Genomic DNA, 20411 nt, shown 5'->3' on the forward strand with positions numbered 1-20411 from the left:
ACAGCAATAAATTCAGATTTAAGATCCTTATGAGCCCGTAGTTAAGTAAAAAAAACTGTAAAAAGCCTTATTAAATAAAATTTGCTCGATTAACCTTGAAGTGAAGACTAATAAAAATTTGCGTGTATAGTGAACCTTTCTTACAACGGCAATAAAATGGCTTAGGGCGGGTGCTCAAAATAGGATCGGTCAGGTACCCATAATCAGAGACATATATGTCTCTGCCATAATCAAACATATATTTTTTTGGCCTTACCGAGAGCACCATTGAAATATATACAAATCACGGATCAGATACGCATCAACTATGTAAGACCTAATTTCAACACACCTAAACAGTGAATATTTTTATCGCAAACAGTAGAATTTTATTACATAATGTGAAATGTGTGGGATTGTGCAGCACGTGTCATCATGACATGTGTCCCTTCGCGGCCTTCAGTTTTGATTATAGACTAGAGAAGAGACTAAATGCGTACAAACCTGATGTCAAATGAAGATATACGGAATTTAAATAACGTTGATCCTTTAAATGTATGAAAAACAAAAACATGTGACAATTGTTCACATAAAATAGATAGTAAAATGTTCCAAATGAACGTCCATTAAAATTATTAAAGTCTCTGATGAATATTTCCCGCGCAAATGTCATGGAATAGACCAAAACGAATTTTAGGTGTGTGTTGTCATTAGAAAATTCGGGTCAATGAACACAGTTAGATTAAATATATAAATATGTTAACTATATTTATATTGGTTTTTCAGAAAAGTGACTTTACCAGATTTTTTTTGTGGCAAACAACGGTAAATAGCCTATATCATCTTGACATGACATATGAAAACCCCTTAAGCATAATGGTGTGTGTATGGAATAGTCCATGGAATTGTCCAAACCGATACAGGTGAAATACGTAGAATAATATTGCTGTGTCTATTGTGGACACAGCAATAAATTCAGATTTAAGATCCTTATGAGCCCGTAGTTAAGTAAAAAAAACTGTAAAAAGCCTTTTAAATAAAATTTGCTCGATTAACCTTGAAGTGAAGACTAATAAAAATTTGCGTGTATAGTGAACCCCCTAAATAAAATAATACTGTGTTCTAGACCACTTCCCCTTTCGGTGATCTACAGAAATGATTTTTTACTATATAGTATGTTAAATATAAGATCAGGCAAATACAAAAAATGTATAAATTTTCTGTTTTATACCAAACTTTGAATTTTTCGAAAAACTAAGGATTTTCTTATCCAAGGCATAGATCACCTTAGACGTATTTGGCACAAATTTTTGGAATTTTGGATCCTCAATGCTCGTCAACTTTGTACTCGTTTGGCTTTACAAATATTTGGATGTGAGCGTCACTGATGAGTCTTATGTAGACGAAACGCGCGTCTGGCGTACAAAATTATAATTCTGATACCTTTGATAACTATATCATGTATTCTTTAAGAAGGATTTTAAATTGAGGAACTTTTAAAACTTGAAATTGAATTTACAAGTTTAAGATATAATCTTGTTTTTTTTTCTTTTTCTTTTTATAAAATAGTGAAATATATGGTATTATCATAACAAGTCTATTTTTGAATGGAATAAACATGGAACACTTTCACGGATTCAATTTGTATTGTGTTCATGGTTGCCTATCAATGACACCGTTTTTAATGCATGTATAAAAGATTGTTATCCGAAAAAATAATTCACAATAGTACGTTGTTAACTAGTTTGGTCCCCTCCGTAAATCATTCAGTATGCCTTCGGAATGTTATCTCAGTTTATTATGAGTACTAGTACTATATTTATGTTTAAACCAAACAGAATAAATTGATGAACAAATAAAAAACAAGACGATACCGCATACAATGCATAGTCTGTCTAGCGTTACTTAGCTAGATTGTATTAGCTATTTAATCTAAAAGTTTTGTCATTAAGGATCCAGAAAAAATAATCATTATTTTGCTCCAGTTACACCTGATACTAAGAGTTAAGGTAACAAAAGGAGAGGTGGAGGGATGATATAATATAACATCCATGTTGAGATATGGTATGTTTACAAATAAGATAGCTATCCTTTAAGAAACCATAATAGACGTGAATGTAAACTCCATCCCAGATTCTTCAATCTATTGGCATAGCGGTATGTTCGATAAGTAACGATTAAATTATGTGATAAGAAATAAGAAAATCAGATTTTTTTGTTTTTATTTTGTAATACTAAATTAACACTAAATTAACACATATTTTGTATTTCGTTTTAGATACATCGTATTGATTACAGTGAAACCGAGATACAATGTTTTGGTAAAATGGCAGTAGAAAATACCACTTCAATAATTGACAATTTTTCTTTGACGAGTAAAAATGCATCCATTTACAGTGAAAGAAACGAGGATCTTGCATTAGTGGAAATTACCGTGCAGTGTGTGATATTTTGTCTTGCCGTTATTGGTAACAGTACAGTTCTGCTGACACTATGGACGCGCAGACGCAAGTTAGCACGTGTGCATTTACTGATGGTTCATCTAAGTTCCGCTGATCTTTTTGTGGCATTTTGCAACGTACTACCACAAATATGTTGGGATTTGACCTATGTTTTCATTGGTGGAGATTTTTTGTGTCGATTTGTTAAATATATTCAGGTTGTTGCAATGTATGCATCTTCATATGTGTTGGTTATGACGGCTATAGACCGATATGTAGCGTTGATTCATCCATTCATCGCTCATAAATGGTCTTCACGAAAAGTCCATTATATGGTAGCCATTGCTTGGTCACTATCATTACTATTCAGTCTACCTCAACTATTGATCTTTGCATTTGCAAAACGCAGCGATGGTCAGTATGACTGCTGGGCGACATTTGAACCATACTGGACGTTACAACTCTACATCACAGCTTCTACATTGTTAATATATATAATTCCTATACTCATTCTAATATTTTGCTATGGATGCATATGTTATACCGTCTGGAAACGTGGTAGAGTTGGCGAACCAGTGCCGACCGCCTCAGGTCGTTCCTGGTCAGATGCACAACTACGCAGAATTGAACAATGCGGAAGTAAATCTAGTTTAGATCGATTAGATACGAACGGTACAGCAAAAAGACCCCAAATGCATCATGGGATATCCCGTGCTAAAATTAGAACAGTGCAAATGACTTTGACTGTTGTGTTGTGTTATCTCGTTTGCTGGTCTCCCTTTTTTATTGCACAGATGTGGTCAGCATGGGACGAAAATGCTCCATTTTACGGTAATTATCTTAATATGTTACTCACAGTTTACGTACCTGGATCCTGCCACTGGGGGAGGGGCAGGAAGTCAGTGAAAGAGCTTTTTTAGAGTTTGTATTCTATGTTAATTTGTATATTTAAAGGGGAAAACTGACTTTGAACAAAGATTGATATTCCTTACTTTCCACTCATATAATTCATGAATCTTTGCATTTTGATATCTCGAAGATTTCTTTTGCCTTCATGGCGACATTTTAACATAAGTAATTATTATTATGGTTTGACTGATTGATTGTTGGTTGCTTAACTTCCAGTTGCAAATGTTCATGCATGTTTAGGACGAGAACAAGTTAACAATAAATACAATAGGTAGGTCCTATAATAGAGGCCTTACGGGATGATGTTCGGGGAATTTGAACTGCCACTGGAAAATGAAGGTACATTGGTTAGGGACAGAAATTTTGCCTTCCAACAGGCCACCTACGGACCCCTCAACGAGTTGTTGCAAGGGTTCTTAACGTGCAAAGAGCGTTCAGTCTCATTATCACAAATTATTTTTAAGATTATGGGACGACTATTTAAAAATGACGGGTTGATAATGAAAACGAATAATCTTCGAAAACAAAATGGAGGCACCAGTTGGTTACAAATCTTGAGAAAATAAAGGCAACAGTAGTATACCGCTGTTCAAAACTCATAAATCCATGGACAAAAAACAAAATCGGGGTAACAAACTAAAACCGAGGGAAACGCATTAAATATAAGAGGAGAACAACGACATAACACCGAAACGTAACACACACAGAAATCAGACCAAGCATCAGACAAAACACCACGAGAATAAAAAATATAATTTTTAACATGAAAACCAAATACATGAATTTGGGATAGACAAGTACCGTGCCACGTCTTATTTCAATATCTCAAAAATAAGAGAAAACACAAACGACTCAACGTTAAAATGCAACACTCACAGAAACGAACAATAATATAACAATGGCCATCTTCCTGACTTGGTACAGGACACTTTTAAAGGGGAATAAAAGTGGTGGGTTGAACCTGGTTTTGTGGCATGCCAAACCTCACACTATAATGGCAAAGTTAAATATAACATTGAAATGACAACATAATATTACAGGACTACAATACAAATAAATAGGAGAACATATTAGACAAAGAAAAACATGATTAATAGATAACAAAAAGCATCAGGTTTAAAATTCAATACGCCAAAAACGCGCCTTGTCCACACAAGACTTACAAGTGACGCCCAGATATAAAAGATCGAAAGTGAAAAAAGTACAAAGTTGTACAGCACTGAAGATCAAAAGTTGAAAATTCAAAAACTAGTGCAAGACATAAGCATGCGTATTAACAGCAGTGAATGAATAGTTCATCCAAAAAAAAAACTCTTGCTCCTTCCACCATAAGAAATCAACATTCAAAATAAAAGGTGCTGATAAATATACTTGTCGATATCGAAAATAACAAGATTTTCGGAATTGTGTTGTAACAAATTCTACTTCTTGGAGTAAAGCATATTGCAACAAAACGAAAATGATAGATGTTTACACCCATACTTTAAAAATGCCGCCTTTTAAGTACGCATTACCATAGAGCACATACCATTACATTTACACACATCTACGAGTTGATATGAGGACTGACGGGTTCATACTTGCTACTCTCACGGACGTGGCTTCGTATTAATGTATACAGTATACAGTCAAACGCGCTGGACAATTAAAGTAATGACTATATTTCAATACCCAATCAACCATGTGTGGCTTTTTACATTTGATGAAAAATAAAGAAAGAAAATTGACCACATTATATCAGTAGCAGAATGTCGATTAAACTATGATATCGCGAAAAAAAGTATTTTATGCCAGTTTTTAAAGAAACTTAATTTTAAAAAAAATCCGTCTATCTTTCAAATTTGCTTGAAGTAGTACCGCTAAAATTAATCTCATTTTCATTCAATACTAGTACATCATGTTAGAAAAACATGGTGTAACAAAATAAAACCTTAAAAGAAACACCATATTATACAAAAGATGTCGCACCACACTTCCAATTGTGAAGGGATCGATTATTTAGATTCGTTCCTGTAAACAAAAGTATTGTAATATTATTTGGTTTGATTTAAAACAACAAAAGATTCTTCAAACACCCATGAAATGGATATGCTTTTAATCATTGTTAAAATAAACCCAAATCATTGTTTATCTGAATTTCTACTACGTCACCATCCATGTTTTAACGCTAAAGATACGAAAACAGGATTATTTAATTAAACTTTAATAGTTGTATAATTCCTCAAGGAGATAGAGGCTATAAAAGTACAAAAAACCGTAATTATCGGTCTTGGAGAAAATAAATTTAGTTTGATTGTGTCTTTATGGGTAATTACAGTAATAAAACTGTCAATATTTAAAACATTTATCTCTCTTTGGATCCGAAAGTTATATCATTATTTTACCGATTTCCTAACAGACTTTCGTAGATATATACTAGAAACGGTAAAACGTAAAATGTTTATGGCATCGCTTCATGATAGCATCCAAGCGTGTGACACATCACTCAAACGTTTTGACAGATAAGGAAATTGTTTAATGAAAAAGATTATTTAATAGTTAACTGCCAGCTTCCGCTATTCGATTGGGACATATTGAAGTCTTATGTTATATTCCTTATTTTAGATTCTGATAAGGAGAAATACAATTTCATGGAGACTGAATCATTGATAGGCATTAATTTATATTTCTGTCAACTATATTAGCATGCATAGATCGAATCAAAAGCACGCAGTGAAACCATCTTGTGGACATCTATGAAACGTTTGTTAAATAGCACGTAAATTACTCAAAAAGATATGATATATATAACGATTGATACCTGTTAATACGTATCTTATTTCTAATATTTCAAAGAATAGAAGCTATTGCTATATTTTTATTTTGCATTGACTTTATTCGGTAGGAAATTGAGACACATGCAGACCCTGGCTTGTTATGTTCTGTTGATAATCAATAAAATGTTTCAGAAATAAAATACAAACAAACGAAGTGACCAAACAATGCAATCACGATAACTTTTCTAGTATATTAATAGTATACACATATTGACTTGTAGTGAGGGTAATAGCAAGTTTGTTGTCCCTGAGATACAAACTATTGCTCGAAGCAAAGGGACAACACACTTGCTATTACCTCAATAACTAGTCATGAGGTGTTTTATTATACTGAACAACACAGTCATAAAGTGTGTTTATATACCAAATTAAATAATGTTCTAAAAGTGTACATATATCATCTGAAAGAAAAGAAAAATGCACAAGATGAACTATACGTGTTTTTCTATAGTTCTTCTTATTTGTAAATTTTTCATTAATTGCAATCAAAACTAGAAATACTTGTGTTAAATTGTCCGTGCATATGATAAATTTAAGCTAAAGTACACCAAACGCAATTTCACTTTTAGAATTCGACGACCGAACTCATACTATTAATAAGGTACAATATTTGAAGTTTTTAAAAAATGCGCGCAAAGATTTTCTCTCTTTTATAATTGCTGCTTGTATGTGTCACTGAAATTACAATCGACACAAGCAGATTTAATTTATAACGTTTACAATATTAGAGTTAGACGTTTCCAAACAAAATAGTCAGTATGTTTTTTCTATATGAAAAATAATGAAAAAGTTGTGCTATTTCATTCCACAGACTATTTGCAAGTCAATAGTTTCAAAGACTATTACCCCGGTTAATAGTTTCATAATCATCTTTATCTTTGATTGCAATCAAATAAAAAAATAACCTTGATATATAAATATTGCCTCGTGCAATAGTTGGTATCTCAGGGACAACAAACTTGCTATTACCCTAACCCCCAGTCAATATGTGTATATTAATGTCTCATGATAATTTTGAAAAGGATTTAAATGTCATGGCTGAAAGTGTTCCATTGCTTTTAATTATTTTATGCGCTCGCAGCGATTTTTGAGTCATTAATATCCCAGCTATGATCTCTTTCATCATTTAAAAAGTTTTCTCTTGTGCTATGTTCATATCGTCAAAAGTCTTCTTGTGTCTGAGGTGAATGCTCTTATAATGGTGTTTGAGAAAATCTAACCCATGTTAGTGCTTCTCCTTTTTCTCGTTTAAGGGCAGTTTGTTGATTAAAAATTTAAGATTTATAAGCCAGATATAGATTATAGGTTGTATTTTTTATAAATCAGATGTGATTTTAATATCAGATACGTACTGCGATCAACAGCCATCAAATATGTCAACTCAAAAACGCACTCTCTTGAACTTGCAGTGAAAAAGGTTCGTGTTTCATGTTGAAGCCCTCACCGTGAGATGAAGAACAGTAAAACAACGCATTTTCAGTAGTTGTGAATTTCTCCCTCGTTAATTTGTGTCGTCTGTTGCATTCCAATTTCCATATATACATATGTAGTCAAAGTTGTCATGATAGTGGTAATTCCTTTGCTTGAATAATAATTTTAATGTTTAGATATTTAATTATTACGCATATCCGTAACAATGTTATGCATTATATTAACATCATTATAATAATTCAAGCAATATATATCCTTCAATATACATTATTCTGAATAAGACTATTAGTATAGATATATGTATATATGTTCTGGAAAAGAGACCTTTTTAGATGTATCTAGTACATGTTTAAAGTGTGTTAAAATGCCACTTTGTGTTTGCGATAATTAAACGTCTCGGAAAAAAATGATAAACAATGCATGTAGCACATATTACACAAGGTACCTGCTTTGTAAACAAAAATATGTATTTACCACACCCTTAAAATTATATGAATTACAGAAATACTCATACTGTTATTTTTTTATTTCAGGACCTGCATTTACAATAATACTTCTCCTGGCAAGTCTAAACAGTTGTACAAACCCATGGATTTATTTGTTCTTCAGTGATGCAGCATTCGATAAGGTTAAAAATTGTCTGATGCCTAAGAAACGAACCTCCTTCGAAATTCATGTTCCCACATGGCGTAGTAATCGATCACATTTCAGTTCTAAGTATACGTCATCTTTACAGTAAAGAACATTTACTATGAAACAAGATCTACATGTATCATGGAATAACTGTCTGGCCTCAAAGTCATTAAATTTTGGAGCATGATTTTTGTACCCAGACTCGAAAATCAACCAATCAAATTGCTGGATTTCAAGATTTCAAAGTTTTATGCCTTCAAGGCCTGGTGTCATGCAATAATATATGTATATTTACGTCACGTCAAATATTTTAAATTGTGACGCAATATTTTGCAGGATCCTATTTTGACATTAAGTAATGGCAGTCATATTTGAATGCAAGTGTATATACCTCTAATAGGATGTGTAGTTCCATTATAACCCTCCATGAACCGAGACAACATGAAGGCAACTGAAGGCAGCAAGTTGTCTGAACAAATTTCAGGTGATCTTCCAATATTCACTATCAAACCGTGTTTTCAGCAACATCGTTACTATAGCAACATTAATATTTCAACTATACTGGAACATGTGATACAGAAGCACACTTATCAACTAGGAATTTTAGTTTAGAAACACTAAGCGTTTGTCAAATACTAGTGCTAAAGACTTGTAAGTGTATAAAATAATGAGAAGTCTACGCGTATAATTAAAAATGAGAAAGTAAATGTCTTACCAAAATTATTCCCTCCCTACATATGCATGTACATGATGATGACACAGTCTATCTATTGTACTGAATCGTTTACTTTTTTCTTTTCTTTTCTTTCTTTTTTTCTTATTGGATTCAAGATTTAAATCGGAATGGCATGAGTAGGACTTGTTGAGGCCTACGTCTAAATTAATCTCTTTTGGAAGATCTATTTTGCACGAATGACCAATCTTGTCTTTTAATGATTTAATGAAGCAAATTAGTATGCTTCGACTAAGGAACGTAACGTACATACAATTTACTGTTTTCTCTCCATCATTTTATTAGTTTGCTTATCTGAAAAAGTGACATGTTGATTCTTGTGTAACAGGGTTGTTTTTTCTCTTTATTTGTGCAACCATTTTAACATTAATGTTGATTGATCTGTTCAAAATATGTCAACAGGAATAATCGATCGTTATGTTTATCAAAATAATTGCTATATCACTAATTTAGGAAAAAAAGATGCACACACACACACAAACACGAAAAAACACATTTCCTTGCAATATTTTCACCGTTCTATTATGAAGTATAATTTATTTGAAAATATATTGTTTGCTAAACGTTCGGTGCAAACACGAATACAATATAAATACAATTTGTAAATTTTACAAGATACACATGGCTGCTCACTGGGATAAGTGTTTGCTACTCTGATTACTCCGCTGACAAAAAAGGTTGTGTTGGGGAAAGACTGTCTGAAAATATTTAAAGCCAAGTTTTAAAGTAGAAACATGTGCAATATCTTTACAATTAGATTTTCTGACACAATGCATGAAATATTTGCCACTGAACGTTAGGCCGACACTCAGCTATATTGAATACAAAAAACCAGGCAGTGCATACGTCAATGGGACACCAACCAAACGACAGAAAAAATAACAAATATACAACATCTAGAGGGAGAAACTAATAGACCGTTTCCTAACAATGTGTCATTTAAGTGCTATCAGATTTATGCATTTATTCATTTTTTGTCAGCAGTGTACACGAAAAATTAAGGATGAAGTAAAGGGAGAATCAGATAAGGATTATTCGTCAATTGCACAACAACCCAACGACAGAACAAAAAATAACTAAATACAGTCTTCACCCATTGGACAGGTGACCACACAGTGCCTTGCTCTAAATTGTCTCGATTCCATGACATATACATTTAAATTCAACAGAAATAATCACAGATCTGCTATTAACACTCCATTATCTGAGTAAAGAGGACACAAAACAATATAACATGTTTATGAAAATGTTACGGGATTGAAATGAAGATTTAAGATAAATATGAACCCCCTTTTCCACTTATGATAGTTGTAGGAAATATATGGGAAGGCTGCATCTAAGAATTGATTCCATCGCCTTACGTTAAAAATTGGCAATCATACCACATATTTTATTTTTATACCCAGTATAAGTGAAAAATAGGCGTATTCACGTTAATACTCACAAACAAGTTAAATTGCAGTGAATGGTTTTGAACGTATAAAATCGGCAAATAGTATTACATTATTAGTTTGAAACAAAGGGATATGAAATATAGTTAAAAGATTGAAATAACATACATTTCTCTGAAATAAGACATGTAATATGTGGTGTAAATTTCTGCTTTTTTTCTTTCTTATCCTATTATGCTCTTATATATGATTGAGATTCTTATGTTTTCCTTATTCGTATGTATAACCAGACGCAGTTAAACTGATTAACCAAAAATCAGTTGTAGGCTAGCATCCTACTCTATTTTTTATATATTTTTTACTTAACAAGATATTTTTCATATTAATCCTACAAGTCACGACTTCTTACAAGACGTTATTTCCGTTTCTGGTATCAATCAACTGTCCAGATGTTCTTATAAGCTCTTGACATTTGATGTAAGACAATAAAGCCACATTTAATTAAAGAAGTGACCACGAATTACTTTTGGTCTTTAGTTGTTTTCTTTACTGTCGTCACGAGGGGAATCAGCCACTCTATAACTGCAATTAGGAAAGAGTCTTATGTCTTAACTTTTAGAGTATAACTAACAAACAAAGCAATTCAGAATGCATCCGTGGTCATTTATATGAAAATTGTATTATAGGTCATATATATCTTAGCTAATGTCACTTACCTCCAAGATAATTTAATTGATAATATTATTTCCTTTAGGACATCACAACATATGCTTACAAATTCCGGAAAAAAGAAGTACAAGTCATCACGCTTATTGGCATACATTCTTACTAAGAATATTGAAGGAAAATATAGTTTGTTAAATTTTGTGCATTTTATTTTAAAAACATAATTATAAAGATGGCTTATGTGCCGTCATGATTTCCTGATTTTTATAGTTTCGTTGTTTTATCGCATGAAATAAAACAAAACAAGAATGTGTTCATAGTACACGGATGCCCCACTCGCACTATTATTTTCTATGTTCAATGGACCTTGAAATTGGAGTCAAAACTCAAATTTTGATTTAAAATTAGAAAGATCTTTATACATTTTATAAGTTTCGAGTTAACTGGACTTTAACTTCACCAAAAACTACCTTCAAGTTGATCAAAAACTTTAAACTGAAAGATCAAATACAGACCGGGACAGACGAACGGACGGTACGACGAACGGATGCACAGACCGAAAAACACAATGCCCATAAATGGGGCATATATCAAAGACTATAAAATGTACAATCTTTGATCGAAAGTTTGTTTGCGACAAAGAAACGTCAGGAGGTGATATGATCTTTTCTTAGTCAGCCATTTTTTTTCACTGGGGTTTGAACTTTAATTCCAGATTGATGTTAATGTATGCTTTGAGGGAGGGTTGTGTAGACTTATGGTAACTTTAGGAGTAAAAAATCAAGTTAAGCTATCACACTAATTTGTTGATTGGTCCACCACGTTTCATGTAAAGGAAACAATATTTGATCCAAATGTTCAAATCAGGACCAAAAACACAGAGGATGAAAGATAATTATTCTGACATAAACACTAAATACATGTACCTTCAAATGAGAAGAACATTTAGAAAACAACATAAATAAACTGTAAACTTAGGACAGATACATAACCATATGATACAGCTAATGTTTAGCTGTAGTACCCCTCATTAATTCAGATTAATAAAATACCTAAAGTATGTAAAAAGAACGTATATAAAAAATAGCATATAAAAGAAACGAAACTGTGTTATATGGAAGAAAAGTCAAGAAAGTCACAGCTACAGGTAAACAAATAACACTAGTTGAAAACCCATTGGTGAACTCACTCTTTTTTCAGGTTGTTGTCTCTGTGACACATTCTATTTTATCGTACATTATAGATATGTTAAACCTTTGATACATGTAATTATTTAAAGAAATGCTAAAAAAAGGGGCGAAAGATACCATAGGGACATTCAAAAATCAAACTTATAGACTGAAAATAAACTGACAATGCCATGGCTAAAAGAGAAAAAGACAAATAATAGTACGCAAGACACAACATAGAAAACTTGAGACTTAGCACAACTATCCCCACCAAAAACTGGGCGTGATCTCAGGTGCCCTAGAAGGGTAGGCAGAGCCTGCTCCACATGTCGCAACCATCGCGTTGCTCATGTCTAATTCGGTACATGTAGATCACATTTGGAAAAGGGAACGGTATTAGAGTTAATACATAATGAACATATCCGAGATCATCTGTAAAACGGTTATTCAATAACGGTCAACCAACTCGTGAAGGCGTTCGTAAAATTTAAACATAACGGTCGCCCAACTCTTGATGGCTTCTGTAAAATTTATAAAGGAACGATTTCACCTTAACCATTTGAACTTTTGGTTTAATAGCTTCCTTATTAAGTATTAGCAGCAACCCTCTATCAAGGAAACCATGATAGGAAATATATGTTATCAATTGGAAGATATATACTCCGTATGTATGTGCTGCTGGAATGTTGTTACATAGAAATGAAAAGTTCACAAAACGATGTTCTAATCGAGGAAACAATAATCGTAGTATAGGACAATACGGCATTGTAAGTGGTACCAATAGCACCAAATCAGTATATATCAACATTAAGATTGAGGTCAGGAGCTGGCATATCAGTAACTGCTAGTAATCCTTTGTTAATTAATGTATCATTGTCATTTTGTTTATTTTATTTTGTTACATATTCTGTCATCGGACTCGGACTTCTTTTGAACTGAGTTTTACTGTGCGTATTGTTGTGTGTCCGATTTTACTACATTGGCTAGAGGCGTAGGGGTAGGGTTGAGGTATCAAAACACATGTTAAACCCCGTTGCATATTTGCGCTAGTCCCAATTAAGGAGCCTTGTGGCCTTTGTTACATGTAGTCTTGTATGATGTTTAATTGTAGTTTATTGTGTATAATTCAGAGTTTAGTATGATATCCATTATCTCTGAACTAATATAGACTTTTATTTAGGTGCCAGCTGAAGAACGCCTCCGATGCGGGAGTTACTCGCTGCATTGAAGACCCATTGGTGGCCTTCTGTTGTTGTCTGCTCTTTGGTACGTGGGTTTTGTATCTTTGACTTATTCCCCATTTCCATCCTGAATTTTATTGAATCGTTCATAATGTTGCTACTTGATTTTGTTGTAAAAAGATGAATATATGCGTTGACTGTTTTTAGTCTTTTTGTAATATGCAGTCACTGACCGTATATTGTGTCAATGCACCCCTAGCACTTTAAAATTCATAATATAATGTAAAATCTTCCTTGAGGCGGTTTTCGTTTAAAATTTGTTGTTCTGATTTCAACGACACCAATTTGAAACTTAACATCATTAATTTACTTGGTCAAAGTATATACAAGAGGCAGTTTCTCGGATGAATTTTATAAAAGGAAATTGAAAATTAGAAAAACATTATAGAACAAAAAGGAGAGGATGAATAACAAAAATCCCGAACTCCCAAGAAAAATTCTATACGGCGAGTTTCTTGTCAAATTGCAAAATACAAAGTTCATACACATCAAACGAATGGAAAACAACTGTCATACTCCTGATTTGGTACAGACATTCCCTTGTGGTTTAATAGCTAGAAATTTTAAATAAAACACTTTTTTTAAAAGACAGTCGCATATAATTTATTTAATTTTGGATGTAACACGTCTTCTGATTGGCTGACATTGTTTAGTTTATCAGTCCATAGACATAATTTAGTCATCTGACCGTGACGTCATCAACATTTTTTCATGGTTTTCGCTGGTTCAAAATGGATTTAAAATTAAATTAAAAGAAATATTTGTAAAATTGTATCTGTCTATTCAAAATAACAAATTGGTGCACACTTTGAAATAACCCACTACGCAGGTTAAATAGTGTGCACCACATTTTTTATGTTTTTTCTTCATAGACCGATAAATATTACAGTCATTCCTTGAATATTGACAACAATGGATGAGCAACACAAAAAGACATTCTAGTGGTTAAACACGATTATCATAAATTGTTCAAAATTGGTATGCAATTGTTTAAGATGGAAGTATATAGACAAACAATGTGTAATAACTTAACAATGTAGGAGGAATTGTACAAAATCTCTTTTTTAAAGTTTCTTAGCGTTATTTTGTCAAGTCAATTCACTAGTATTGTCTAAATAAGATCCGTTGTTGTTGAATAAAATAGCTTCTTTATGGCAAATCATCGTTATTTATATTTTCAATTTGCCAATCGTCCTCAGTATGCATGAGATAACGATCTATAAGAGTTATGATAGTATACACGTAACAATCAATCAATCAATTGAATTTGGGTCGTACGAAAACAGATATCCTCCTCTGATCATGAGAAAAAGTAAACATTATATATTTATTAAAAACAGTTCAACTCTCAGTAAGCAAGTTACGACAATAAATGAACTATTTGCCATGGTGTCATCAATTGGCTAGCTACTCAATTTCAAATCCTAACTATATACGTCAATAGGCTTGTTCACAAACACCAGTAAACAGACAAGCTTGAGAGTGTAAATGAAATGAACGAAAGATCCAGTTTAATTTGAATTTATTACACGACGAAGTATAGTTTAAATTGTGTTATTTTGTTGACGACATCAAATTGAAATTATCTTGAAAAAGGGTATCCTTTTATTTTATTACCATATAAACAAGGAGCTTTAAAGGATTAAAACATTATTACGTGTTTCAGAAATATCATGACATATGCTTCAAGTTGGATTGTACAGCAGTTTCCTTAACATTTCGTTATTTCTTTTAACACCATTGAAACGAAGTTTATTGCATCTTAATTCTAAAATATATATCATTGTTTGTTAACTGAAATGCTTAACTTTTATTTCTTTTTTCTATCCACCATAAATATTTTTTTTCTGCACGGAATTTTACAAGAGTATGAATAAAGCTAAAATAATTGGAGGTTCAAATCCTTGGATACCGTTCCGTTGTCGTACAGTTGTAGTTTTAAGGATGACAAACAGAGTGGTTAAGTGGAACAGTAAATGCACATTGTAAATACAGTGAAAAAGATTGATTGTAGAAAATGTTGTAGCATATTTACAAAGAAATTTATGCTAGATGAAAGGTAACAAAAAAGAGAAACATATACAAGATAGACAAGTTAACAAAAAAAACAAATATTCATTGTCTATGGGGAGGAGGGATTGTGTTGTCATCTTTCATTTTCTGAATAATTTTCTGAATAATATTTTAACTCTTGTTTGACTTGTCTTTCCATTTATTTTGGCCATTGTGTTTTCCATTTTTATTTAACAATTATATATATAAAAAAAAATAACGCAAAAACGATGTCACTGCTTGTGTAGGTTTACTCAAAGAGGGTTTCACCCGCAAAGTAGTCTGCATTTCAGTATTGATATGAATAATCATTGATATGATCATAACTATAAATTAACTTTTTACAAATAAAGGCAACAGTTAATGTAGTATACCGCTGTTCGAAAGTCAAACATCGATCGAGAGAAAACAAATCCGAGTTATAAACTAAAACTGAGGGAAACACATCAAATATATGAGAAAAACAACGAAACAACAGAAACCCTAAAGTGCAACAAAAAACAAAACGACAATGCAACACTCACAGAAACGACAGCAATTGCCTTTTCCTGGCTTGGTACAGGACATTTTAAGGTAAAAATGGTGGATTGAACCTTGCTTTATGTCTAGTCAAACGTCCTGCTTTTAAGGCAATGCTAAATTTAACACTAAAATCACAACATTACATGACAGGACTACAATACACATAAATGGAAGAACACTCAGGAAAAAAACCAAACAGTCAATCGAACATTACGACATGCTGATAGTTATTAAAGGCACCAGGCTTATAATTTAATACGCCAGACGTCTGTTTCGTCTACATAAGACTCACCAGGGACGCTGTGGTTAAAATACTAAAGAGAGCAAAACAGAGATGAAGAGCATTGATGACCCAAAATTCCAAAACGTTGTGTCAAATACGGCTAATGGTACACCCCTGGTATAAGACAATCCTTAGTATTAAGAATAATTCACAACTTTGCAAACAGTACATTTATGAAAATAACTATATAATTGATATACATGTCAACACCGTAGTGATGTGGTGACTAACAACAAAATCAAAACAAACAAGTCAATTATTATGGTTCATGACATAGAAACAGCACAACCAAACACCTACATTTGTTTTAAAATACTAAGTATTTCCTACCCAAGAAATATATTGCCTTAGCTTTATTTAATAACAAAAAGCTTTCCGAATTAGGGTCTTCAACGCTCTTTGATTTCTTACTATATTTTCCTTTGGTCGCTGGTGAATCTTTTGCAGACGAAACACCATTTCCAGTACCAATTTATTCCAGGTATCTATGATGAGTTTATTTTCAATCTCAATTAACAATTTCAACAATAATAACCAAAAGGCATTTGTGGGCAATAAACATTTTTCAACAAGCAAGACAAGTTAATCTCTATATCGTTACATCCTAGTTTACTCTATTGAATTTACCAGAAGCAATCAAGACCTACAATTAACTATTAATTTTCTAAGTTTCCGAAGTTATATATATGATTAATTATCAAATAACTCATTGGGATGTCGGTTTGGTTCCAGTTGTCTGTAAATACAAAAACAAACTAGTACACACATACGTTGAATTTGCAATACGTAACACTCACAATGAAAGATTTTGATTGACGCACCAAGTGTAGAAAGAAAAATAACTCTAAAATGAAAACGAAATATTTTCAATGAAGAAATAAATATGAACTCTAATATTTACATTGTCGGATTTGTTTTTATATAAAATACCCGATGAGCTAATTTATCATCTTACGGTACACATAAATTTCACATTTTCCAGCAATGTACATACTATTTTTTTTATTTTACTCTCTAACTTACTATTGAAGCCTTACTGCTAAGTTTCTTCAGAGACCTAAATTAGTCAAAGGCTTTTTTAATTCTCAACCGCTGTTTAATTGTTAACACTATTTGACACAAGAGAACGCACAAATCAAGTGTGAACAGTAATTTTCATATTGCCATTGACAGTTTAAAAAGATAGCTCTTTAAATACTTTGGTTTCTGTGTTTTAAAGTATAACGAAAATGTTCTCACTTTAATGAGTCAACGATAACTAGTTTAAGGAAGGCGTAGATTAGAAAACGTCCAAGCAGCTAAAAATATATAATCAATCAAAGTATTAAACCAAACCAAATAGTTACTAGTATTATGTACATATAGGTTTTTTTCCTATTTCTAAAATCAATCTTTAATACTTAGTTCACCGTTCAGTAGCAAAATCATTCCGTCGGGTAATTAAGACAAACTACTCTTCATTTTATTTCCATAGGAATATATTTACAGATGATAACATAGTCTTGCTCTCTTCCTTCCGCATCAAATATTGAAAACAGCTGTAAGTGCATTGTCATTGATGGACGTAAGAAAACTTTGAAATATGACAAACTCGATAACTTATTATAACTCGCGTACGAAACGGTACGATGAATATTCAAAGGACAATACCTTAACTAATGGGGCAATATCGCTAAAAAAGGTATTTACAAATGAAAAACAAATCTGGTGACGGCTACCACGAAAATTCTCTACTGTTCTGGACAGCAACAATATTCATACTGTCTCAATCTGTCCTTCTCTAGAAAGCATGATGAAAAAAATATGATATTTCTGAATTGGTAAACCATTACAATATTTTCCTTATTAAGGAAATGGTAGATTAAACTTGGTTATATCTAATCTAAGTAAACCATCGTACTTGTATAACAGTCGCCAAAAATTTCATTTTATTGACAACAAAGTGTGACCAAACAAACAGACATAATAGGTAAAAATGTCAAAAAGGGGTACAGCAGTCACACTGTGTTCGAATTCTAAAACACTATACAAACAAACATCTTATACACTAGTAACATATTGTTAACATGTTTTATACATGAGTATAAATATGTATCAAAACCGGTAGTGTTTTGCGTTAATTGACGATAATCATAAGTTTTAAATTATAAATTATGTCAACATAGAAAAATGCAATAATATTTACACATCTAAATGCGCTAGTTACCTTTTCTGTATTAAAAGGGACGACATATACCAGAGGGAGAGTCAAACTCGTAGATAGAAAATAAACTGACAGCGCCATGACTAAAAATAAAAATATAAACAACCAGGGAGTCTCATCATCATTTTAGTAGCCTCCAGTATGTTTTTGCTATACATTTTGAATATTAAACTGGCAACTTGGGCACTCCGTGAATATAGAAGACAAATATGCAACTTACACCAGGGTTGATATTCAGGGACAACGAATTTCTACGTATCTTTTCACTTCTCTTAACTCTGAAAATCTGCTTTGAATGTTATCAAATATTTGACTTTTTCTGTAATTTTTAACTAAATTTGAATATCGAACCGACTGTTAGCCGCCGGTTGGATATTAAAAACAACATATCAATAATATGACATGTTAATTTAAAGGTGCTATCAACTGATCAAAACTGTCCATAACATATGGCATCGACACAGTGTTTGAGAAAACTCATAAAATATACTACAATCATAAACTTGTATACGCCAGAAACGCTTTATAGGTCTACATACCACTCATCAGATGTGGAAGAATCAAAATCGAAAACAAGATTGTGGCGAAATATTTGATAAAACTTTAAAACAAACTAGGTCGGAAACCATTTTATTGACGTGGGATCAATAGAATACTATTAAATTTAATTATAGTTGGATATTGTCAATACTGATTTAATACTCTTCTTATGCAAATGAACTATTTCATCTTTTGATAAGATATGAACCAAATTAACTTCACAAGCAGGTCAACATTTATTACATAACTTTTGACATGATAGAAACATCTGTTCTTAAACAACTTAACAATTGAACATACTCTGGACAATTCGATATGTGGCTATAATTTTACTAAGTCATTGCGTTACCATAGCATCAGCGCGTATTGCTATATAAGCTTGAACTTGAGATGGCTCGCTAAAATGCGAATCTCAGACTTTCCTAAAAAGGTAGGTTCAGGACTTTTAAAAAAACTTTTAAAAGTTAAATAAAACTTTGATAATCAAAATTATTCATATAAGTTATTTTAAAAGTATTTGCTGTTTTAATATCTAGAAATTAATTGAATATGTACGTCTAATTATGTTCTTGTTTTTTAATTTGTTTTTAACGTTCATATTGTGTTTTATCTTGTATTGACTGTTACTTCTGTTTCTATATTAAAAATGCGAACCAAGGATAATCGTTGTTTTGTTTATCAGCTCATAGCCATAATTTTGTCATGTGACCTTGAAGTCATCAACGTTTTTTTTCATGGTTTTCTCAAGTATAAAATGGAATTTAAGAATTAAAGTATAAGAAATCATTCCTTAAATACAAGATAAGATGTCATTTTAATAACGTAAATAACATAAATAAAATGTGGTGGTCACTTTTTAGTGTGCACCTTATTTTTTATGTTATTTTAGATAGACAGAAAAAAATATTGCAGTCATTACTTAAATACAAGATAAGATGTCAATTTCATTTCGTATTATTCTTATTCATATAGAAAGATTTATATCTCCGCACCTCATATTCCATTTTTAGACTAGCGTTGCATCAGCTCAAGACTCTTCAGACTTGGTCGAATCAAAACCGTTTCTTTCAATAACTGCGATAATTTTAAATGGTATTGTTGATCACTAGTAATTAATTGTCTGTACTTTTGTCTTTAGTTATCTTATTTTGATTGGGTTAATCAAAGACTCCAATTAGTGGGGGATGTTGTCAATCTTTACACTAGGTTTGTCCTGTCTCTCCAATGTCAGTAACCTAGTCAGTGGCTGTCTTTTCTTTAATATTTTTTTTTTTATCAATTTTTATTCATATGATTTTTTTATGGATTTTATAACCTTACTACATAAAGGAAGTATAATTTCTTCGTTTCGTTCGAATTTCTAGTGCTTTGTGGTTGCATTTTTCTCGGGAACTTCAAATAA

General features: G+C 32.1%; 1 protein-coding gene across 1 annotated transcript; it reads left to right on the top strand.

The window, feature by feature from the left end:
- Window positions 1-2300: 2300 nt before the first annotated feature.
- LOC134695106 (cephalotocin receptor 1-like) lies at window positions 2301-8878 on the top strand. Its single transcript, XM_063556298.1, has 3 exons — window positions 2301-3021; window positions 3070-3251; window positions 8110-8878. The coding sequence occupies exons 1-3, from the start codon at window positions 2306-2308 to the stop codon at window positions 8313-8315; spliced, it is 1104 nt and encodes a 367-aa protein (XP_063412368.1). The 5' UTR covers window positions 2301-2305; the 3' UTR covers window positions 8316-8878.
- The last annotated feature ends 11533 nt before the right edge of the window (window positions 8879-20411 follow it).

The sequence above is a fragment of the Mytilus trossulus genome, chromosome 13 (assembly GCF_036588685.1).
Source record: "Mytilus trossulus isolate FHL-02 chromosome 13, PNRI_Mtr1.1.1.hap1, whole genome shotgun sequence".
Taxonomy (NCBI): Eukaryota; Metazoa; Mollusca; class Bivalvia; order Mytilida; family Mytilidae; genus Mytilus; species Mytilus trossulus.

What these genes read in the sequence shown, in the direction of transcription:
- LOC134695106 (XM_063556298.1), top strand. Translation starts at nt 2,306, where the DNA reads ATGGCAGTAGAAAATACCACTTCAATAATTGACAATTTTTCTTTGACG. An exon ending in ACCGCCTCAGGTCGTTCCTG is followed by an intron (nt 3,022 to 3,069) that starts GTCAGATGCACA and finishes AAGTAAATCTAG; the next exon opens with TTTAGATCGATTAGATACGA. An exon ending in CGAAAATGCTCCATTTTACG is followed by an intron (nt 3,252 to 8,109) that starts GTAATTATCTTA and finishes TTTTTATTTCAG; the next exon opens with GACCTGCATTTACAATAATA.